General features: G+C 50.5%; 1 protein-coding gene across 4 annotated transcripts; it reads left to right on the forward strand.

The window, feature by feature from the left end:
- Window positions 1-538: 538 nt before the first annotated feature.
- On the forward strand, window positions 539-23,394 carry Zdhhc1 (zinc finger DHHC-type containing 1). 4 transcript variants are annotated; one of them, XM_042700923.1, is made up of 12 exons: window positions 539-796; window positions 9,995-10,083; window positions 11,454-11,696; window positions 16,312-16,487; window positions 18,285-18,386; window positions 18,708-18,832; window positions 18,922-19,080; window positions 19,317-19,429; window positions 22,274-22,356; window positions 22,547-22,640; window positions 22,755-22,842; window positions 22,951-23,394. In XM_042700923.1, the coding sequence occupies exons 2-12, from the start codon at window positions 10,072-10,074 to the stop codon at window positions 23,232-23,234; spliced, it is 1,479 nt and encodes a 492-aa protein (XP_042556857.1). In that variant the 5' UTR covers window positions 539-796; window positions 9,995-10,071; the 3' UTR covers window positions 23,235-23,394. The 4 variants fall into 4 exon arrangements, with proteins under 4 accessions (XP_042556857.1, XP_042556860.1, XP_042556861.1 ...); XM_042700926.1 differs by having other exon boundaries at window positions 22,755-22,833; XM_042700924.1 differs by lacking the exon at window positions 539-796 and adding an exon at window positions 6,617-6,685.
- The last annotated feature ends 746 nt before the right edge of the window (window positions 23,395-24,140 follow it).

The raw sequence follows: 24,140 nt of genomic DNA on the forward strand, positions 1-24,140 counted from the left end.
GGGCAATGTGATCCAGGGTCCAAAAAAAGAAGTGCAGGACTTCCTGAAAGTGGTGGTCTCAGGGGAGAGACTCTGGACTGGGGAAAGTCAGGACTGCAGGAAATCAGGGGTAGGGGTGTGTGTGGGGGTATTAAAAGTATTTTCTCAGGGCTGGGAAGGTGGCTCAGTGGTAGAGCGCTGGCTTTGCATGCCTGAGGCCCTGGGTTCAATTCCTCAGCACCACATAAGCAAAAAGAAAAAAACCGGAAGTGGCGCTGTGGCTCAAGTGGTAGAGCGCTCGCCTTGAGCTGAAGAGCTGAAGGACAGCGCCCAGGCCCAGAGTTCAGGCCCCATGACCGGACCCAAAAAAAGAAAAAAAAAAAAGTATTTTCTCAGAGACGAGTTAGAAAACAATGGGAAATGGGAGGGACAAGGTGCCGGCGGGGGTCCCTGGCAAGCCCCGCCCGCAGCCAGGGTACCCTCGCTAAGAGAAGCAACGCGGTTTGGCCGCTGTGGGGCGCCGTAGCCCGCGCTGTTGCCAAGGGAACGGGCCCAGCGCCGGACGAGGCCCAACCCGCCCCGGCCTGGCCCGGCCGCGCATCCCGCCCGCCCGAGCTGGCGCGGGAGGATCCGGCGGCCCAACCTTAGTCCGGGATGGGTCCTCGCTCTCGGGCCTGTGGCCTCCCAGTCCCGGGGACCGACACCACCGCGGAGGTCTGAAGTGCGGCCGGCCTGGGGAGGGCGGCCGGCCTGGGCGGGGCCGAGCCTCTGGCTGACCTTGGCAGGGCCAGTTTGGCGCTGCTGCCACCGAGAACAGGTGAGGAGCCGCCGCGGCTTTGGTCACCCCCGAGCCGGGCCGGGGCCGTGGGGCCGGACTGCGGCATGCCTGGCAGGGCTCTGGGCTCGAGCCTCGGGCTGAGCCCGCGGCTTGGGCTCCAGGGACCTGGCCCAACGCGAGGCTGCCTTCTAGAATTCTTCAGGTTCGCAGCTACGCACCGGGTGCCAGGTTCTGTGCCAGGCGCGGGGCCACGGAAGGCCCGAGCCAAATGCCTTCCGTCTCCACAACCCACAGACAACTAAGGAGGGGTGCGGAAGCAGGCGCCAGACTCATGACATACGTGATTTCCGATCGGGCTAAGTGCTCCGGCGATGGAACGGAGGGGTGGCCGGGGAGGGTCCGCCTTGGAAAGGTGACTTTTAATCTAAGACGTGGAAGTTGGACCGGAGCCAGCAGAAGGGCGTTTTTCTAACGGAGGGAAAAGCAGATACAAAAGATCTGAAGGCAGTAGATATTAGGATGGGACAGAAAGGGCAAGGGCTCTTGAAGGAAGGCCATGCTGAGAGTTAAACTTCATCCTAGCGGGTTGAGGAAACCACTGAAAGTTTTGATGGGTGTGTGTGTGTGTGTGTGTGTGTGTGTGTGTGTGTGTGTGTGTGTGTGTGTGTGTGTGTGTGTGTGTGTGTGTGTGTGTGTGTGTGCTGGTACTGGGGCCTGAACTCAGGGCCTGGGTGCCATCCCTGAGCATTGTTGCTCAAGGCCAGTCCTCCACCACTTGAGCCACAGCTCAAGCCACCTGCCTTTTGGTGGTTAATCAGAGATGAGAGTCTCATAGACTTTCCTTCTCTGGGCTGGCTTTGACCCCCTATCCTCAGATCTGTCTCCTGAATAGCTAGAATTACAATTGTGAGCTGCAGGCCACCTGGCAAGTTAGTGAGTTTGTTTTCCTCCTTCCTTCTTTCCTTCCTTCCTTCCTTCCTTGCTTTTTCTTTCTTTCTTTCTTTTCTTTTTTCTTTTTTGTGTCGGTTGTAGGACTTGAACTCAAGGCCTGGGCGCTGTCCCTGAGCCTCTGTGTGCTCAAGGCTAGAACTCTCCCACTTGAGCCTCAGCACTATTTCCAGTTTTTGAGTGGTTAATTGGAGATACGAGTCTCACAGGGATTTTTTTGACCCCCGCTGCCTTCCAACCCATCCTCAAATCTCATCTTCCTGAGTAGCTAGGATTACAGGCATGTGCCACCAGTGCCCAGCTAGGTTTCACATTTTTATTTATTTATTTATTTTTGGGTCCAGTCGTGGGGCCTGAACTCTGGGCCTGGGCACTATCCCTCAGCTCTTCAGCTCAAGGCTAGCACTCTACCACCTGAGCCACAGCGCCACTTCTGGCTTTTTTCTTTTTGCTTATGTGGTGCTGAGGAATCGAACCCAGGGCCTCAGGCATGCAAAGCAAGTGCTCTACCACTGAGCCACCTTCCCAGGCCAGGTTTCACATTTCTAAAAGCTCATCTCAGTATGACTTCTGTGAAGAAGTCATCTGCTGGCTGTCCTGGTTCTGCCCGTCTAGCTGTGCCTCCCAGGACATACTTTGTCTGAGACTTGATTCTCTGGTTTGGGCAAGGAGGATGTTGAGGGTGTTATTTATAAATGAGTGCCAAAGCAAGGGGCCATCCACATTGGACACCAATGATTAGATGGGTCTACGAGAACAGTTTGAAATGATAGAGTGTTTTGAGGGTTGAATTAAGTGAATTCCCTGGAAGCACTTAAGCAGTGCCTGGCCTTGAATAAGTACCCTCCAAATGCCAGTGATGGCTATTATTATCATCAAAACACTGTAGGAGAGCAATGATGGAGGTTTGGTTTAGGGCATAATGGCAGTAGAGATGATGCTAAAGCATGGCTTCAGTTCCTTTCACTGAAGGAGAGGTGGATTCAGATATGGCTGAGTGGTGGTCCCTGCTTTTGTGGAACTTGTGGTTAGAAAGGTCTGTAAACGGGCAATCACCAAGAGATACAATAAAAGCAACAGTGGTATTTAATTAGCCGGTTCCCCCCCCCCCCCTTTGTTTCTGTTTTTCTTATTTTGTTCTGTTGCAACTTTGTTCTTAAAGACATTCTGGGTGGGTGTTCCCCAAGGCTGGCTCTTAAAATCTTTAGTTGATTTCCTTGTTAAAATCCACAACCCTTGCCTCCTTCATTGCCTTGCCTCTGCTTCCTGTTGCTCCCTCCTCTTTGTCCTCTTGAATTAATCTGGTTTCCACACAGTTTGTAGTGGTTGCTGCAGGAGAATGGCACAGAAATGTTTGCACACCATGTCAACTCGGGAATGACTGAGGTTTCAAGTTTTTTTTTTCTTGCCATAGCAACTCCTTCAGCATATTGTTTATGAGAGAGAAAGTAAAGAGCCCAGCCACATCTGAGACCAATGACTGGAGAGATCTTTGAGAACAACTTGAAGTTCCAGTTTATTTTCTGGGAATTATGTGCTATGTATTCTTTAGTCAAACCATATTTTTAAGATACTCTTAATTTTTAAGATACTCTTCTGGGATCTGTAGGGAATTTTAATAAAGTACTTACCCCTAAAAGTCTCTTACAAATGATTTTTTTTGCATTACACTATAATATACACTATAAAGCATTTCTCTTCAACTCCCTTTATGTGGTTAAAATTGGGCATATAGCTGAGCACCAGTGGCTTATGCTTGTAATCCTACTTACGAGGCTGAGATCTGAAGATCGAGGTTCAAAGCCAGCCTGGGCAAGAAAGTGTAAGACTCGTTTCTCCAATTAACTAGAAAAAAGCTGGAAATGGAGGTGTGTCTGAAGAAGTATAGCACTAGCTTTGAGCAAAGAAGCTCAGGGACAGTGCCCAGTTCCTGAGTTTAAGCCCCAATACTGGCATATACACACATCCCCCAAAAAACAACAACAAAAATGGGAGCATGTTAAATCTCCCTGAAGCTAGGCACCAATGATTCACGCCTGCTCAAGAGGCTGAGTTCTGAGGATTGTGATTTGATGTCAGCCAGGGTGGAAGTGAAGCTGTGGGTCAAGTAGTATTCACAAGCCTTGAGCAAAAGAAGCTCAGGAACAATGCCCAGTCCCTGAGTTCAAGCCCCAGGACCAGCACCAAATAAATAAATAAATAAATAATCTCAATGAAGATTATTTCAAAAAAAATTCTGGGGGAAAAAAACACCCCAAAACTTGTCTTAAAAATACCTAAAGAGGGCTGGAAAGGTGGCTTAGTGTTAAAGTGCTTGCCTTGCATACACACATTTGATTCCTTAGCACCATATAAGTGGAATAAGCTGGAAGTGGTACTGTGGCTCAAGTGGTAGAGCTCTAGCCTTGAGCTGAAGAGCTCAGAGACAGCGCCCAGGCCCAGAGTTCAGGCCCCACGACCGACCAAAAAAAAAAAAAGAAAGAAAGAGAAAGAAATGCCTAAAGAAAGGCAGGCATGCTGAAACATGTCTGTAATCCTAGCTACTTGGGTTGGGGAGCAGAGGTAGGTTAGGAGCATCTGGAGTTTGATGTCAAGCCAGGTCCAATGACTCACTCATACCTACAATCCCAGCTAGTTAAGAGGCTGAGATGGGAGAATTTCAGTTTCAAACTTTCATGGCAGACAAATTCAGGAGACCCTTATCTTCAGTTAACCAAAACAAAGTCAGTTAACAAAGCCAGAAGTGGAAGCATGGCTCAAGTGGTATAGAGTGCCAGCTGATCAAACCAGGCAAGCAAGTAGGACTTCAAACCATTGAGGCCTTAATTTCAAACTCTGGTACCAGCATTTTTTTTTTTCTTTCTTGAGAGCTAGGAACTTAGCTCAAGAGGTAGAATGTTTGGTTAATAGGCTCAAGGTGAAGCCCCAAGTACAATATCCAATACTGAAAAAGGAGAACAAACAGAAAGAAAAGCACCCATTGACACAGACAATCTCTCACAAAAAGTGCAGATTTTCTAGGAGAAAGAAAAGATGATGTTTGGGACAAAACAAAACTGTCTGTGGAGTGCACCTTCCTTCTGGGTTCTGGGGATCATAGGGTATTGAGCTAGACCCTTGGCCAAGAATGGGAGCAGGGTCGGTTATATTGCCTGGGATCTGGTTCTAGTTTTGGTAAGACCCCCTAACAGAGAGTGCTGTGGCTCTTCTTAAAAGCTCAACAGCTCAAAATTGCTTTCAAGTGTAATGAAGCACTTAAACTAGGACCAAACACTCTTGTTACATGGTTGTTAGGCAGGAATTCCTGGTTTGTCTGGCCTGGAAGTGCATTTGATTTACAAGACAGCCCAGTGGGGCCAAGAGGGCAAGGAGTAATTTGTGTTTATTAATTGTGTGTATGTGTATGTGCAGTGTGGAATTAATCTCAGGGCTTCTTCTGAGCTGCACTGCAAGCTTACTTAAAAACAACAGCAAATGTCTATAAATTTAAAAATTTAAACAGTACAAAGGGTACAGAGAAAAAGCAAATCTCTATGTCAGCCTTCGATCTAAGGCTACTAGATCTCAGAGGCAGAAAAGGGTTCTGTCTCAGATTCCCTGGTGCCAACCTTCTTTTCCCCATCAGCGGGGCTCTTCAAGCCCCCACTCCAGTCCTTCTCTTACCCCAGACCCATACCCTCCCAGTTCCTTAGCTTCCCCCAGCAACTCTCTTTAGTAATTGAGTTGATTCTGGAGTCCTTAGACATCTTGCAGGAATCCAGAGCTGCCCTTCAGCCTTCCAGACCTAGAACTTTTTACTTGGGTTCCTTTGACAGTGCTATGTATAAATTTCCAAGCAACATTCCTAATTGTGTGTGTGTGTGTGTGTGTGTGTGTGTGTTTCTATGTTTCCCAGGCTGGTTTTGACTCTCATGCTCAAGTGATCCCTTGTCACAGTTTTCTGATGTGTAATATTGTACTTAGCTACTAAATATTTTTATTGGAGCACAGGTAGCAGGAAGTGGATCTACCATGTATCTGTATATAGTGAGAGCTTGAAATATTAAGATTTCCCTCATTTAACTTACGCATATAAATTCAGGTAGCTTCACCCTATTTTGAAAATGCTATTTAAGGCATTTAACAAATGAGTATTGAATAGATTCTTGTCTTCCTGGCAATGGCCTGCACCTTGTAGGGACAAGGGAGGAGCCTGTTCAGCCTTTCTGGCCTTCCTTCCTTCCTCAGAAGCCAGGTAAGTCCTTGACTTTCCAAGGCAGCAGCCTTCTGTGGCTTTAAACTCTACAGGGCTCGCTTGCTCTTGGCTGTCCTCTATCTCTGCAAGCCTGACTCTGTGGTTTGTTCTTTGGAAGCAGAAGAGAGTGAAGAATGTTTTTACCAAGGCCCACACAACAGCCACCAGATGCAGCTGGGGGCACGAGTGCAGCAGGGAGCTTAGCTGAAGGGCTTGACCTTCTCCCTCTGACCATGTTCTCCCCAAGCACGGGGCTGCTGGGCTGCTGTCTTCCTGAGCGAGTTTCCTGTTGTGTCACCTCTCCCCATACCAATGCCCTTCTTGCTCATAACCCCCACTCTCCCATGTCTAGAAAGCATTTATTCTTTTTTGTTTTAATTTTGATTTTTGGCTGGTACTGGGATTAAACTCAGGGCCTTGTGCTTGCTGTTCTGGCATTCCACCACTAAAGCCATGCTCCCAGCCCCATCTAGAAAGCTTTTGAAAACATTCCTTACTATGCATCATCTCCTGCTTTAAACTTCTTTTGACTCCTGGTAACTTCTTCAGCAGTGCCCAAGTCTCCCCGACTTGGCCTCCTAGGGCTCTTATAACTCAGCCCTGTAGCTTCTCAGGGTTTAGATCTCTGGGCTCTGCACCATCTCTCACACTGAATAACTGGCCTATTGCAAGCACTGTCAAAATGCCCCTGCACTCACTGTCCTGATGGCAGTCTCTCAGGATCCCCAGAAAAGCAGTTGCTGAGGGTAAAGTGCCTGTTCTTATCTATGCTTGTCCTCAATTTACACAAAGGGCTGGGCCCTGGTAAGTACTGCCTCATCAGGATCTGTGTGTACTAGCTGACCAGGTTATTGGGGAGCAGAGCCACACATTCTCAAACTAGTTTGTCTGAGAAGTGCTGAGAGGGGAGGGAGACAGGTCTGATGACAATGCTTGGCCCCAATGTGGGCCTTGGGCCCATCTTGGATTCTCTCCGACCTCCCAGTCCTTTTAATCAAAATCTTTTGGGCCAAAGGAATTTGTGGCCATCAATTCTATGAGAGAAAATGTTGTCAGTTAAAAGTTGGCTGTGGCAGGATTTGGGAGTAGGCAACATGCTTCTGGCTGACCTCTCCAGCCTAACAGTATTCTGATTTGAGTGAGAGCTGCCCCCAGGGCTGTTTGCAGCCAGCCCCTGGCCTGCATGGTGACTCCTGCCCCAGAAGTCTAGGGTGCAGTAGCATAGGGAGTACCTGTGGCCACAATCAGGCAATGGGAAGGTATCAGCCATGTGCCTCTGTTTCTCCCTCAGGGTATAGGGCTCTTAGGTGTTGGGATAACAAAGGTGAAGGCAGGCTGACACTCAATCCACAGGTTTCTGTCAAGATATTTGCCCAGTGATGGTGTCCGTGGAGAGCTCATGTGCAATACAGAGATTTGGTCCCAGAGTGAAACTATCCAGCCCAACTGTATCCACAGGGCTCCACCTGATGACCCATGACTGTTTCCACAAATTGGGAACAAAAATTTGCTTGCAAAAACAGGCTTGCCAGCTTTATAATCCATTTGTCACCAATTGGAGGTGACAAGATTAGAATGGCAATTCAGTGGCCTACTTTTTATAACAATGAATTCTTTGGGTGTACTCTCTTAGGAAAATAACTTCAGAATTGCTTTTATAGCCATGTGGTGGCTTTAGGGCCTTTGTAGGGCCACTGGGATACCCTGGCTCTCTAAGACCAGTGCTGCCATCAGCTCACAGAACTCCAGGCAGAGGAAAAGTGGGTAAGTAAGGAGGTCTGAGGTCTCAATACCAAGGCTATTACAAAGCAGACTGCCTGCCAATCAAAATCCACCAGTGGTGAATCACCCAGGAAACCAATGGCTACAAAAGCCACCAAAGTGCACCCTCTACTGGAGGGTGAATAAATTTCATCCGTGCAGGCTTAATACTGTGGCACTAATCAAAGTCTACCAAACTTCTGACTTGCAAACTCTCCTTCCAATGTCTGGTGCCAGAAATGGCTCAGGACTTCAAAACACATCTGTGCTTCTTGAGTGTAGCTGCTGGTGCTTGCAGGAGGCAAGCAGAGCTATTCAGTTGGCCTTTTTGAAGATGTCAACAATGTGTTCTTCATGCTAATGTGTAACAGTTATGCCAAAAGGTGTCTAGCTAGCATGCTGTGTAAATGCAGAAAATGCTTACAAATTCACTATGATGGGAAAATTCATTCTCAATTTTCCTTTTCTTTTTTCCTTCTATCATTAGTTCTGAATGGTAGATACTTTTCTCCCATGGGCTCAAAAAGCATCTACATATATGATTGTGAATAGGAAAATAGGGGGACAGAAATCAGGCATTGATAATTTGTCCATTTTCATTTATGTGTTTTTAAAAGTATAAACACAAAGATAAAGCATGATAGCAAGATAAACTGTTTTAGTGAATAAGTTTCAGCAGTTCAACTTTATAGCAATTACAGATACACCTGTTAAAATTTTCTGGACAGTGCCAGTATTTGGATTTTTTAAAATAATTTTCTTATTGACTAAATAGTAGCATTTTAACTAATGACACACACACACATACACACACACACACACACACACACACACATGTATTTCCAGTCCTGGGGCTTGAACTCAGGACCTGGGCACTGTCCCTGAGCTTCTTTTGCTCAAGGTTAGCACTACCACTTGAGCCACAGTGCCACTTCTGGCTTTTTCTGTTTATGTGGTATTGAGGAATAGAACCCAGGGCTTCATGCATGCTGGGCAAGCACTCTACCACTAAACCACATTCCTAGCCCTGATATATTTTTCTACTGAGTTTGCTTAGTGTGTTTTTAATGTTATATGATGTGATGTCCATAAAATTATTATTATTATTATTATTATTATTATCTGTGTATGTGTGCTGGTAGTGGGGCTGGGTGCCTCATTCTCTCATTTGGTTTTTCACTCAAAGTTAGTGCTTTGCCACTTGAATCATGCTTCTACTTCTGGCTTTTGCTGGTGAGAGAGGAGTCTCACAAACTTTTCTGCCTAAGCTGACTTCAAACCATGATCCTCAGATCTTGGCCTCCTGAGTAGCTATGATTACAGACATGAGCTACCAGGGCCAAGCAAACATTTTTTAATTAAAAAAGAGAGAGAGCAGCCGGGCGCTGGTGGCTCACGCCTGTAATCCTAGCTACTCAGGAGGCTGAGATCTGAGGATCGCGGTTCAAAGCCAGCCCGGGCAAGAAAGACCGTGAGACTCCTATCTCCAATAAACCACCAGAAAACCGCAGAAAACCGGAAGTGGCGCTGTAGCTCAAGTGGTAGAGCGCTCGCCTTGAGCTGAAGAGCTGAGGGACAGAGCCCAGGCCCAGAGTTCAAGCCCCACAACCGACAAAAAAAAAAAAAAAAAAGAGAGAGAGGGCAAAAGCAACTTCAACCAGCTACTTCACTTGGGACATAAAACTTGTAGACTATGCACCATAGCCATACCTAGAGATAAGAAGACAAACCAGGAAGTTGTTGAAGGGACAAAAAACCCCCTGCAATTTAGTGAACATTTTCATAGTAGACATTTGCCCACAGTGTCACTGATTGAAGCACCACCTTCAAAAGAACAGACACAGCCTCTCAGCTAGGAAGTGCAGAGCCAAAAGTGAAACTTGGATCTCTTTCCTTTAAGGCTGGAGCTCTTCCTCCCTCCCCACCATGTGTAGCTTTTTATTGAAGAGGAAGGTGACTAGAAGATTCGATGAATCCCTGGGAGAAAACTAAGATCACTCTATTTAGCTTTGAGATGAGACCACTCACAGGTGACTTCAAACACCACCAAGTTTGACCAGATGAACCTCAGGAAGCTGAAGAACAGAGCATCTAGGAGTAAATGTCTGATGGCCTGTGTGACAGCCGGTTGGCAGAGGGAGTGAGAGTGGATGGTGTGATGGGTCGGGTGACGGGCACAGGATGGCCCTGTGCATGCAAGAGGAGGAATGGAAATAGGGCCGAGGGAGCCAGATGGCAGAAGAGAGGGCAGGTTTCCATGCCATTTACTTTGCCCACATTTCCTTTTATTTCAGATGTTTTCAAGTCAGCAAACATTCACTGAGCATCTACTACATACAAGATACAGTTCCAGCAGCCTGGGGGAAGACATATGGGGACAAAGGTGAATGACTCACTGAGTGTTTACTGCCTTCGAGGGCTACAGATATAAAAGGGGGATACATGGGGATGACGACATGATACAAACAGCAAAGTGAAAGTCTCAATAAAGACAGAGCAAAAGCTCCTGGTTCTAGGACATCAGAGAAAGCTGGTCAGATGAGAGGATGCTTGAAGTGGGCTCTGAAGAGCCAGGCACATTCATTGTGCTAGGCAGTGAAGTAGGAAAGTATTCCAAGCAGATGTGCCAGGGTGGCGCATACCATGCCTTTTTTGCTTAGATTGCTGGCCTATAGGTAAGGGCTTCTGAAAGAATGTCCAGCTGCCAAGGTTTCGTTTCTTGCTCCAGGCCTTCCTATTGAGAGTTCAAAGCTGCCCTGCCTCCCAGGTGTGATGCTTCTGCTTGGATTGTAGTCCTATCTTGGGTTCAGAAGATACTGGTGGGTGGGACTCTTCCTCCTTTAAGGATGAACCCATCCCTTCCTGCTCCCAGTGTATCCTCAGACACTAAGCCAGCTATTGGGCCAAGGGGAAGGCAGAGTTGGAGGTGGGGATGGGGATGGGGAGTGGTGTTTGCTACCATCTGGTGGTTTGGCTCTAGCCAAGACCTAGACTCTTCCTGAACTTCCTCAAGGGATTCAAGAGGACATTAGGCCACCTTTCTAGGTAAATCTGTATACCAGGCCTGGATCTGCTTAGAGAAACACGGTCATTTCTGCTGCTGGAAGGAAGCAGAGGGGACTCCTCCTCCCTTCTTTTGTGCATTGACTTGTTCCCAGCCAAGAAGCCTCAGGCAGCCCTTCTAAAGCCTGGAGTGGAAGTTCCTGGCCCCTCTAAAAGGGATTAAGTGTCTGCTGAGCGTGGCTGAGGCCAGATCCCCCTTCTGACCCCACCCCCACCCCCAGTTCCCTTAGCAGAGGATAAGGGGCCCTCTCTGACACTTGCATTTGGATCTCAGGACGGAGGTGACTAATCCTAACAGAATCAGCATGTGTTCTCATCCCTCCGGCCCAGCCTGATATTGTTACCAGATGAGAACATGTCTTATTGGGTTTCACTTTGATGGCTGTGGAGACAGCACTTTGAGTAACAGGCAGCCACACTGTGTCCTGAATCACCCTGGACTCTCCTTTGTTCTGGCCAGGCTGGGGCAAGCTTGCTCTGGGGCTTTCGGACAGCACTCCATTCCCATTTCCCACTCTCCCCTACTGCCCATCTCTTTTGGGATAGGACCCTAGGTTGCCCCCAAGATTTGGGAGGTGGCTTTGTGTCCCAGCTGTTTCCCCCTACTAAATCCTGGCTGCAGACAAGGGATCCTGGGCTCCTAGCCGGGCCTCTTCATCCTAATGCTCTCTCCTTTTTCTCTCTCTGGAGATGAACATCTGTAACAAGCCCTCCAACAAGACAGCCCCTGAGAAGAGCGTGTGGACAGCACCTGCGCAGGCCAGTGGGCCCTCCCCAGAGCTGCAGGGCCAGCGGTCCCGCCGGAATGGGTGGAGCTGGCCCCCTCATCCACTCCAGATTGTGGCCTGGCTGCTGTATATCTTCTTCGCTGTGATTGGCTTCGGGGTCCTTGTTCCTCTCCTGCCTCACCACTGGGTTCCTGCTGGCTATGCTGTATCCTTGAGAAATAGTGGAATTGATGCACTAAAGTGTAGGGCAATGGATAGCCAGAAATCAGTGGCCTGAAGCTGGGCTCAGAGCCTCAGGAAGCACAGGGTGGGGCAGAACAGTATGAGCCAGATCCTTCTCTGTCTGGCCTCCAGCCCCCACCTGACCCCTCATCTGACAGAGCGATTAGCCAGCTTTGAAGTACTGTGGAGCATTTAAAACTCCATTGTAGAGGCACTGCAGAAGCCCACAGAGAAGGGTCTTAAAGCTCTTTCAGCCAGGCTGAAAGAATTGACAAATTAGGGATTGATTATTTCATTTGTAAAATAATTTGTCACGGTAGAATTCTTTCACATAGTTTCTTTCTTGGTATACATAAAATGTGGTTTTGTTTACAAATAGATTATTATGCTATACCCAGACTGTTTGTAGTAAGCTCACTGATTTTTTAAAATTAAACCATAGCCAGGCATTGGTGAGTCATGCTTATAATCCTAGTTACTCAGGAGGTTGAGATCTGAGGATGGAGATTTGAAGCCAGCCTGGGCAGGACTCTTACCACTAGAATACTGGAAGTAACTGGAGCTGTAACTTAAAGGGGTAGAGCTCCTGCCTTGAGCAGAAAAGCTCAGTGACAGCACCAAGGTCCTGAGTTCAAACTTCATGACTCTCTCATACACACTCTCTCTCTCTCTCTCTCTCTCTCTCTCTAACTCTTTTAAGGTAAGGGGAAATATGACCAAAAAGTAGCATAGAGGTGCCCTGGAAGCTCCTGTGACTGCCCAGCCATGGCACAACTCCTAGGAGCAATGGCTTGGTGTTCTTTTAGTATCCTGGAGTACAAGGGTGAGTTTGACAACCTGGGATGCACAATCACCTTTGTCGTAGCTCAGCTCCTTCAGGATTCTGCCTGGCTGAGCAGCTTCTCTAACTTTCTGGGCCTCGCCTGTGTGCCTGTAAGGATTCTGCGTGTTTTCTCTTGGGGGAAAGGGAGGAAGAGCATACTAGGAAGGTATGAGCACTGGAAGGCACGACCATGGTGAGGGAGGGCACAGAGAGGAGGCGGTCATCCTTACGCAGTGTCATGGTGGGGCTTCCTGGTTGACTGGAGCCCAGAGCCTTATTACCAGCTCTGAATGAATGAAAAGCTGGACTTTCACAAGTTGACCAACCGACTTTAGTGAGATTGAGTGGAATTTTCATGGACATTCATCGTATGGCTGGTGTAGTTCCATCCCTTACTCAGGATTATCTGGATTTCTGCCATCGGGGTGCCTGGGAAGTCAGATGAATGAAATAAGTAGGGTCAGAATAAATAACAGCAAACAAAACTAACTTGCAATGATTGAGCACTCATATGTGCCAGGTACTGTGTCAGCGAAGGCAGGCATTCTCACCACTTTACTAATGAAAAAACAAACTCAGAGCAGGCAAATGAGTTCCTAAGGTCACACAGCTGGTACTCAGTGAGGCCAGAAGATCTGCTCAGGGAACCTGACTGAGGAAGTGGAATGGTTTGGGGGTTTGTTTTTTCCCCTAATTAATTATCACTCACAGAGTCACCAGGTCTAGAACCCTGACTAGGGCTCTGTGCAGTGTTTCAGAGTTCCTGAGTGAGATAGGGTAATGTATATACCAGCTTCTTCCAGGGGATTAAAACTGGCCTATGGTTTAGAGATGCAAGATGAACTTTGTGTGCTCAGTGGCCAGCTAGATAGAGGCAAAGCTGGCAGGTTTAACATGGCAGTCACACCGAATGTTAAGTGTGTGATAGAGACTCAGACAGCAGACTGTAGGAGCAGAAGGAGACCATCTGCACCTATCCCGCACATACCTACTGCTCACAGCTCTCCCCTCATTATGTACTGCTGGCAAGAGGACGCCTTTCCTCCTCTGTTGACATCTAGTCATCAAGTCCTATTTATTTTACCTTCTTAGTAGCTATAGGATCTGCACTATTTCCTTCCCGCTGCACTCTGCCTCTCTGAAATCGCTGGCCATTTAGTTACACTCTTGGCCTTCTTCATTCCTGAAGCCAGTGTGCCCTTTAAAAAACCTGAAATCTGATCATATTTCCAGCTCAGAACCCTGTAGTGGCTCCTTCCTGCCTTTAGCGATGAGGCTGTCTGCATCTGGACTCTGCCTGTCTCCTAAGCTTCCTTTTACACGATTTCCCCTGTTCTTTGTTTCAATACTGTGTGTCAATGCCTGGAAGCTCCTTGTTCCTCTCCCTAGACCAAACACCCAGCTGAGTCAGAAGTCAAGAACTTGCAGTTTATGGTGTTCAAATTTTATAGATGTGGAGGAATAATTAACACACAAAACACATAGATCTCTTCCTACAGGTATTTTTTTGAAAAGTACTTATTTCTTTAACATTGAGAGATAACACATAAAACCTGACTTCTAGGGCTGGGAAGGTGGCTTAGTGGTAGAATGCTTGCCTTGTATGCATGAGGCCCTTGGTTCCATTCCTCAGCACCACATAAGCAGAAAAAGCCAGAAGTGGCACTGTGGCTCAAGTGGTAGAGTGCTAGCCTTGAGCTGAAGAGCTGAGGAACAGTAACCAGGCCCAGAGTTCAGGCACCATGACCAACAAAACAAAACAAAAAAACCTGATTTCTAGTTCCATTTGAAAAGCTGGAACTTGGAAACATGGGCCTTCATTCTTTTTTTGGGGGTGTGTGTGGGGGTGCTAGTCCTGGGACTTGAAATTAGGGCCTGTGCTCTTCCTGAGCATCTCTGTGCAAGGCTAGCACCCTACTACTTGAGCCACAGTTCCACTTGTTGCTTTTTTGGTAGCTCATTAGAAAGTCTCACAGATTTCCTGCCCAGGTGGCTTTAAATCTTGACTCTCAGACCTCAGTCTCCTGAGTAGCTAGGATTGCAGGTGTGACTCACCAGCACCTAGTAGGCCTTTATTCTTGTATGGCAGTCATGAGCTGAACCACACATCTTCCACCACTCTGATTGGCACCTTGCATGTTCCCAGTAGCCACAGCACCCAGCCAGTCCCCTCTCATCTACATTACCTCCAGGGCTGGCTCTCCATTCCTCTCCAAGTCTCAGCCAAGATAATACTGCCACAGGAAACCTTCTGGGGCCCTTAAGACTAGATGAGGCCACTCAGTTACAAATACCCATACCTACAGTCTTCTTTGTAATTAATCTGTCATTTGGTTAATATATGCATTTTCCACAAGACTGTATGCTCCTCAGGACTGGGGACCAGGTCTTTCCATCTCCCTCAGTGCCTGGCCTCAGTAAATATTTGAAAGAATGAACCTAGTAGGTGGGTGGGAGAAGGGTAGGAGCAGACAGGAAGCTAAAAGTTTGCCCACACTGTGTCTTTGAGAGGTTGGAATAGTGAGATACAGCAGCTGATGGTAGCAAGAGACAGGAAGGGGCCAGAGAAAGAAAAGAGCTTTGGCCCTGAGCTGAGGCATGAATGTCATCAAGAGAAACATCAAGAGCAACTGTAGGAGTTTTAAGAAGGGAAGGCTTTAGTGTTTTCAGTGTATACTGCTTTAAAAAAAATGTGGCTGGTCCCAGGGCTTGAACTCAGGGCCTGGGCACTATTTCTGAGCTTCTTTTGCTCAAGCTAGCACTCTACCACATGAGCCACAGTACCACTTCTGGCTTTTTCTGTTTATTGGTACTGAGGATTGAACCTAGGGCTTCATGCATGCTAGGCAAACACTCTACCACTGAGCCACATTCCCAGCCCTGTTTTTCCTCTTTCAAGTATTATACAGCACATTAAGGCATGGCCTGGCTCATGCAGAGATAGGAACAAAGTTGAACAGTTGCTAGGTGAAGGATGGATGAATGATGGATGGGGCCCTAATAGTTGAGGGCTGATGTCTGCCTTACTAGCAAGAGAATGGGGGAAAGAAAGAATGGATGGGTAGAGGGTGGGAGGATAGATGTCAGCTTGAGTGGAATCTAAGGCTGGGTTTTTACAGTCAAACTTGCAGCAAGTTGTCAGCATATTCATTGGCATTTGTCTCAGTACTCAGCAGCTAGCCTTTGCAAGTGCTTCCTTCAGCTATAGGAGTTGGTCCTGCTGCCCCTCGTAGGCTCTGAACATGTCAGATCATTGCAGACACTTCAGTGTCCAGGCCCTAAGTGCCTGGCCTCTAGGTGGGGGAGGCAGCAAGTGGATGAGCCCCATCTGTAAGTGATTCTCCATCTGGCCCCAGCTGCTAAAAAAAGGATGGCTCTTTCTTGCAGCTGACTTCCTGCAAAAGCAAGACAAACAAGCTCAGAATTTTAACCTTAGGTCCCCACACCTCCATGATGTCTGTCAGTCTCACTTCATCTTCTGGAATCAGAAACCAGAAATTGGCTTGAGATCAGACCAGCCAGGGCCTGGACTGATGAGGCCAACACCTTATGGTTAGCAGCACCAGGCACTGCCATATGAGCTCCATTCCCAGATGCTCTTCTCTTCCATCTTGGGATCAGGGGTCTGCTGGAGAGGGCTAATTAGGAGGTGTTTTGTGGGGCTGGAGATGGCAGGTGGCACAGGGGGAATTTTTACACAATGGGAGTGGCATAGAGGTGAGGACTTATCAGCGCCCAGCTGCCAAAGTGTGGAGTCTTTAACCTACTGGGCCAGTGCATGGGGGCCATCTTTGCTGGCCACCTTGTGGTGCACCTGACTGCTGTCTCCATCGATCCAGCAGATGCCAATGTGCGAGACAAGAGCTATTCTGGGCCCTTGCCCATCTTCAACCGCAGCCAACATGCGCACGTCATTGAAGACCTGCACTGCAACCTGTGCGATGTGGATGTGTGAGTGTATGTGTGGCTGTGTGTGAGTGCATGGTACACATGAGCCATAAGTGTCCCTGGGGACCTGGCAGCTGGCTTTAGGGTGGAGACCCCAGGGCTTCACATCACCCCTGATATCGCAGAACCCTGTTTTTTACACAGTCAGAGTCTTTCAACTGGGTATCAGGAAGATAAGAAGGTGGGTGGAAAACATGAATACTGTTTGGTACTTGCACAACTTTTCGGAGGGTAGCACTAGGGTTTGAAGTCAAGGCCTCATGCTTGCTAGGAAGACACACTACCATTTGGGCGAACTTGTTAGTTATTTTTCACATAAAGTCTTTAATTTTTGTTGGGGCTGCTACAGTTGAGCTGAGACTGCTGGTCTCAGACCACCATCCTCCTTACCTCTAGCCCTTCTTCTAAGTAGGATTACACACCTAATTTATTTGTTGAGGTGAGGTTTCCCTAGTTTTTGTGGGGGCTGATCTCAGTTTTACCTCTCAAGCAGCTAAGATCACTGGCAAACACATTCTTAAGTCATTTCTCAATGACTTAAGTCTGCCAGTAACACCTCCATCTCTCAAGCACCCAGGTAGGGACAGGAGAGTTAACACTTGGGTACCGTGTGCTAAGTACTGTGTACAAACATCTGCCAGGTGGGCAGCAGTTTTCTCCTGTCACAGAGGAAGAAGAGACACAGCTTCTAAGCAGGATCACAACCCCAGTTACCTGCCCAACTCACTCGGGGCAGGAGGCAGATTTTCTTTCTGTGTTATTCATGAGAAGTCTGAGGCCCCAAAATGGCCAAGTGAAGTACCACCAATCCTCCCCTGGCTAGCTCTGGTGCCTTTCTACTAGGGCTCTTCTCTCCTCTTCTGGAGCTTTCTAGTTTCCCAGCCTCAGGTAAGGGATGAGGCATAGGGCTGTTTGTGTAGCCCAAGGCCAGCCTCACTCTTGGAATCTGAAGACTCAGGAAGCCTGTTAAAAGGGTCTGTCCACAGATGGAAGAAAGCTACAGCATGGAGGTATTGAGGACTTGGCAGTGGGCCATCCTGTCATTTCTTAGGCACTTATTTCTAATGGTTGTGTTGGCAGTTGGTTTCTATTGCAGGGTTTGTCCTGTTCTGGGTAGGAGGGCATGACCTGTTCTTCTGCAGTCCTTTGGGCCTTCTGGGGACCCTTAGGCCTTCTGACTCTTCTGAGGTCAGACCCCCTACTTGCATCCTAATGAGGCCTCCCCTCCCCTGCCCCATGCAGTGAGTTCCCTTAATGCCCATCTGGATGGCAGCTTGCACCTCTCCTTTTGGCACTTGTCTGATTAGCCCACACAGGCTGAGGTTTTCTGAAAGAATGCCAGTAAGATTCGTCTAGAATAGCATGGAAGCTGACCTCAAAACAGAGCTTGTAGGAAGAGCAATGAGGCCATAGTCCTGGCAGCCTTGCTTTCCCCCACCCCGGGCCCCACACCTGCATCTTCTGGCTTGGCAAAGAGGTCCTTGCTTGGAAAGGAAGCTCCTTTTCAGTTTCTCACGACCATCACTTGGTACAAAGTCCAACAGCAGGGCCTTCCAATGCCCTGGGCTGCCCCTCTTGCTGCTTTGGGAGCGCTGCCTCCCCCAGGATCATACCCCACGGTTTCGCCAGAGGGCGCGCGCTCCCCATCGCAGCGCTCCGCTGTGGGGCGGAGCGGAGGCGCCTGGGTGGATGGACTCCAAGCCTAGCGACGGGGATCGTACACTGGCTGGTGCCTGCCTGCCCTGGCGGACTCGAAGGGCAGGATGGGCCAGCCGACCATGTAGTTCCTTCTGCCCGTAGGAGCGCTCGCTCCAAGCACTGCAGTGCCTGCAACAAGTGCGTGTGCGGCTTCGATCACCACTGCAAATGGCTCAACAACTGCGTGGGTGAAAGGAACTACCGGTGAGCCCGGCCTTAGTAGGCCCGCTTGTAGGGGCGTGAGGTGCGGGTGCTGTGCGAACCTGCCTCCTGGGGTGCACACCATGTGTGCTGCTCTGGGGATGTGGGCCGGGACCATTGAGGGTGGATTTAGGGTCTTCCATCCTCCTGGCCCAGAGGAGGATGGGGAGCCTGACAGAGGCCGGCCATCTTCAGTTTTGGCTCCTGAGGACTTGGGGCTGTGGGATCAGGGCCCGTGGGCCTTCGAGCCCTCCCCGACCTGAGCTGATGGCCCTTACACAACTGGAGCTCACTGGTGCTGACAGCTGCCCATGGCCGGGCTAGGCTTTTTCTACACAGCGTGGCATCTGCTTTACTGGGTGTCCTGCTCCTGGTGCTGGTGGCCACTTATGTCTTCGTGGAATTCTTTGTCAATCCCATGAGACTGCGCACAAACCAACACTTTGAAGGTCAGTTTGGGTTCCAGGCCTACTCCCCTGCCATACACCTGGTCACCGGTCCCCGCCCTGGCTGAGCACTGTCTACTTGTGCCTTGCAGTCCTGAAGAACCACACTGATGTGTGGTTTGTGTTCTTGCCTGCTGCCCCTGTGGAGACGCAGGCTCCTGCCATCTTGGCTCTGGCTGCCCTCCTCATCCTTCTGGGCTTGCTCTCCACAGCCCTGCTGGGTCACCTGCTCTGCTTCCACATTTATCTCAGTAAGTGCTCCCACCGACACCTGCCTTGCAGGGGACAGGAGTCCCTAGACTGCATGAAGGTACCCCATTAGGCTTCCAGCCCTGAAACAATGCCCTTTGTGGTGGCCTGGCCTCACTCCACAGCTTATTATTTATGTGAACAAGATGTTTGAGCTTAGTACTAGGTGGTTGTCCTTGCCTTGTGAGCTCCAGGGTCCCCCTCCCACCGCTGAGCCCTTTCCTCCCTTTCCTACCAGTGTGGCACAAGCTCACCACCTATGAGTACATCGTGCAGCATCGCCCACCACAGGAAGCAAAGGAAGCCCAAAAGGAGCTCAAGTCATGTCCGCCCAAGATGCGGCCCATTCAGGTATAGAAGTGGCCTGCAAGGTTGGTTGGGGGAGTAGGGGGGTGAGCCTTTGAGTTTGGGATGTGTGTGTGTGTGTGTGTGTGTGTGTGTGTGTGTGTGTGTGTGTGTATGGGATGTGCATTGAGAGCCAATAAGGAGAGCGAACCAGGGAAGCAAGCCTGGAGCAGCAACTAGAGTAGGAAATGCTGTTAAGGCAGGGCCAAGCCTGTACTAAAGGAGTAATACCATATCCATTACTACTCCAGGCATGTACTGGAGGAGCAAAATATGGGGTCCTGAAATAGTTGGGTTGGAGGCTGTAGAAGAGGAAGGGATGGACCAACAACCTGGTTGTCCAAACTGGAGCCATCTGTTTTCTTCATCTGTGACTTTGTCCTCTTGTGCACATTAGTTTTAGAACAGCCCAGGAGATAGTTACTAACCCAGGTTGCAGATGAGCACACTGAGGCCTGGAAAGGTTAAACAGAAGTTGGGTCTAGGAATAGTTAACAGCAAAGCAGGAACTGTCCAGTATAGGCTGTGGCCTGGCCAGCCCAGCTGCTGACCAGCCTATCCTCATTCTCACGCCCCTTGGCTTCCGGAGGTCAGCAGCTGGGGATGGAGGTGGTCCAGTCCTTGGTGCCCCTAGGGACTAGGAAGGCCAAGGGCCCAGACAGGCTTTGCCGAGAAGGCTGAGCCCTGAATCTTGAATCCTCATGGCAACTGGACACAAACACAGGCTAGTGGGTGGTTGAAGTGGACTTGGGACCTTACCTCTCCTCATCACCAAGGCTGGACCCTGCCTCTGGGCTATGCTGGGGTGGTGTTGGACCAGTGCCCCTGAAACAAAGGTGTGGACCCCCTGCCACACCACCATAGACTGGTATCCTGGTGCTGGGCACTGACCTGTGTTGACACAATTGTAGCAGACATTTGGGCCTATTGAGGCAAAGCCGGCCCTGGGGTATCGAGACTCCAGGGCTTATGCCTATGCCCTGTTTAGGCTTTGAAGCCACATGTGGCAGCAGCAAGGACCTTTAATTTCTGTTGTGTCCATTTACAAATGCCTTGAAGGAGGCCCATGCAGCAGGAGGCCCATGCATGGCTCCTTTTACAGAGGTAGGTGAGGTCGAGGTGCTAAGGTACCATTCAGGATGATGCAAATATCTGAAGGTCTCTGAGAGATCATCTTAAGACACAGTTGAAATGAGAGAGGGAAGGTCTGAGCAGGGACCTCCTTGTGACTTCTCCAGCAGCCTCTGGCCTGGTTCCTATCCCATCCTAGAGCCCAGAGACCCCAGGTTAGGGTTTTGCTCACCTCTGCTGGGCCCTGGAGGGTGCCAAGTCCACACTGGGAGGGGGAAAGATGGGGAGGATAATCTTCAAGTAATCCAGTCTCTAGGACTGACCTCTGACCCTTGACCCTTGGCTCACCTGCTTAGATGGGCACCAAGGGTCAGCTCAGCAGGAGGTTGGACATTTGCTTCCCTGGGACTTAAGACATTACACCCGTGCAGCCATTCATCAACAAGCCTGGCTCTGTCCCCATTCCTCCAATATGCCAGGGCTCCAGCAGGCAGCCTCCCCACCCCCATCCAGCAGGAATGCAGGAGGGGCTCCCTCTGGAGCCGTTGCCCCCAAACATAGGCTTGTTTTAGAGACAGCTTTGCTGTTACAGTGTCTTCTTTGCATTAGTCAGGACGCCTCAATCTCCATGGAAACGTCTGCCTAGCCAGCGACAGCTGTCCGTGCTCCCTTCAGCTCCAAGCCTTGGCTCCGCCCCTGGCCCTGTCGCCACACCCTTCCCAAGCTTGCTTTTCCTCCTTTTGTCTCCTCACCTGCAGACCTCCCAGGTGTAGTTGGGGCTTGTCACAGATGCTAGGGTGCTTGTCTACCTGCTCCTGTGACCTCCCAGCCACAAGGCCTTTTGCTTTGGGGGCTGGCGTCAGCCTCTCTCATCTTCATCATGAGGCGCAGCTATTGGTGCCAGAAGGGGGCTGTAGCACTGTTTGTTCCATCACGTACTGCCTTCCTTTCCCTAGAGGGGCAGTGGCTGCCAGCAGCCAGCAGTAGTAGTGATGGGTGGTACTCTGTGAGGGCTAGGGGCCCTGGACCTAACTCTGCTCCATGAGAGCTGGCTAGCCTCGCTCATAACCTCCTGTGCACGCTCAGGCCTCTGAACAGCTGCCTGGTTAACAGGTCAGGGAAAAAAAATCAGTTCAGAGGCCGGAGGACTGGGTGGGCCTTATAGCAGAGGGGCCCATTTTCCATCCCAGACCCCGGCTGAGCAGCTGTAGCTCAGACATATTGGATCTATGGGACCATTGCCTTCATCAAGTAGTAGAGTTTGACTAAATGAAATGAGACTCTGTGTGTGTGTGTGTGTGTGTGTGTGTGTGTGTATGTGTGATTTAATTTTTATCCTGGACCTGGGAATTAAACTCAGGGCCTGGGCATTGTCCCCAAGCTTTTGTGCTCAAGGCTAGTGCTCTTACTATTTGAGCCACAGCTCAACTTCCAGCTTTTTGGTGATTCAGTGGAGATAAGAATCTCATAGACTGTCCTGCCCTGGCTGGCTTTGAACCTTGATCCTCAGATTGCAGCCTTCAAAGTAGCTAGGATTGCAGGTGTGAGCCACCAGTGCTGGCCTGGGCGTGGGTGTTTTAAGCCTCTTGTTGCAGAGGAGTTTGGTTCCTAGCACTATGGGAAACCAGGAAGACAGTCCTAGACCCCCTAGGATGAGGCCTCCATCTTCCACAGAGGTCAGGGAGGGCTTGTACCATTTCTGTTGGGGTGGGCTCAGACATCAGGAGGCCCTGGATCCACACCTGGCCTTCCAGCCTCCATGACCCCCACCTTCTCCAGGAGATGGAGTTCTACATGAGGACTTTCAGCCATGTGCGTCCAGAGCCTCCAGGACAGGCTAGGCCAGCTGCAGTAAATGCCAAGTGAGTGCCACTTGGGTATCTTCTAGCATAGCAGGGCCATGGGAGGTGGGAAAAAGAAAGTAGGCCAAGGTCAAGGCATGGGTGTGGGTCCAGCCGAGCATTGCTCTGTCTTCTGCTTGGAAGGGATATCCAGTGGGGATGGATTTGGGAATCAGCATCCCAAACTTGTCCTCCTGCTTTTTTTCCCCAGTCCCTCACAGTTTCTTGCCACTCAAGACCAGGCGGAGCTTCCACAGCCCTCCTCCCCAGACATTCTGGCCCTGCCTCCTCAGATCCGACCCCAGGTAAGAAGACTGGGCTTGGCCCTTGGCCCAAGTGAAGGGAGAGGGCAAATGCCTCTTGCCTGACCCTTCTGCTGCTCAGGAGTAGCCTTCACACTCCCCACTTGGTCTCTGCAGAAAAAAAGCAAGAGGCACACGTATAAGATGCCCATGTCAGAGATCTTGGACCAGGAGTCACAGCTTCCCAGGCTACGAGGTGAGCAGGGTGAGCGTCCCTCCCTAACTGGGCCCTGCTTGGGGAGCTCCAAGGGAGGAGGGAAAGGCAGAGTCCTGAGCAGCCACTCCGAGACTCATGTTTCACCCCACTGCGCAGGACCCCACGCCCCGGGCCGTCGTGCCAGCTCGTCCACGGATTCCTCCAGCGCCTGCTCGGTGCACTCCGCTGGCCCTGCAGGCGCCTACCACTCGGCGTCCGCGGAGTCAATGGACGAGATTCCGGTGGCACAGACGCGCCTGGGCAGTGCAGCCCTGGGCGCCCCGGGGAGCAAGGGCCGGGAGTGTGGGCTGGCGCTGCAGGCGCGGGCGCCGGCCGTTTTCGTGAGCCTGAGCAGTGGCGAGCCCGGGACGCGCGGAGGCCGCGAGGGCGGCCTGCCTTAGCTGGGCTGAGCGGCGGCGGCCCGGTTCTCTATGCAACACCCCACCTATACCGCACCGAGTGCACTTTAGGGGCGCCAGGCCGGCGGGGTCGGCCTCCCTCCTCTACTCAGCAATATCCGTCCCACCGGCCCCGATGCTCCAATAAACTTTTTTTTTTATGCTTTTGGGGACTTGGTGCTTTACTTAAAGGCAAGGGCCGTGGCAAGAGGGCGGGGTGGATCGCCACCCAGACTGGATGGAGATGGGGGTGCTGCAAGACCCCCGGGGCTCAGTACAGGGCTTGTGAGTAGGAAAGTCTCCGCCGGGAAGGTCTGCGCCTCAAACCCTCAGAGCCTGCCTCCCAGCGTCAGGGGCCCCGGCTCCACCACACCCAGCGCCTTTTCTTAGTTTGAAAGGGGAAGCAGGCTTTGTGTTTCGCAGACAACTGTGTGTGTGTGGGGGGGGGGGGGTTAGGAACCGGGCAGGTAGGAGTGCGGGGAGGCCGTCCCCGGAGGCCCCGAAGCTGTCTCGGAGTGGCGGGACCACCAGCGTCGTCTGAGCGCCACTAGCTGCAGGGCAGGCATGAGCCCCTCACTGGCGCTCTCTTTCCGCGGTGCCCGCGTCGGGACCCGAGCCTGGGGATGGTGGGCGTGGCCTCCAGGTGGCTGAGACCCCCCACCACAGGGGAGGGATCTCCCCGGTCTCCAGCCTCCCATCTCCTGGTCCCAAAAGGCCTCCAGTTGGCGGTGTGGGAAGCTGTCTTTCCCCTAGAGGTTAGGGGGCTTTTCCAGTCAGGGGCCCTCGGAGGATGTACAGAATTGCAGGGGGCTCCGGTTAGCGCGGACCGGACTGCAGAGCCGGGGTGGGGGGAGGGCGGAGGGGGGGAGGGAGAGCGGGACCCGGCAGTCCTGGGAGCCTGGCGGGCGC

This window comes from Dipodomys spectabilis, unplaced genomic scaffold, assembly GCF_019054845.1.
Source record: "Dipodomys spectabilis isolate Male_0828 unplaced genomic scaffold, ASM1905484v1 ptg000273l, whole genome shotgun sequence".
Lineage (NCBI taxonomy): Eukaryota > Metazoa > Chordata > Mammalia > Rodentia > Heteromyidae > Dipodomys > Dipodomys spectabilis.

Coding starts and splice junctions, on each gene's coding strand:
- Zdhhc1 (XM_042700923.1), top strand. Junction 16,488..18,284: donor AACCTGTGCGATGTGGATGT/GTGAGTGTATGT, acceptor TTCTGCCCGTAG/GAGCGCTCGCTCCAAGCACT. Junction 19,081..19,316: donor CTGCTTCCACATTTATCTCA/GTAAGTGCTCCC, acceptor CTTTCCTACCAG/TGTGGCACAAGCTCACCACC.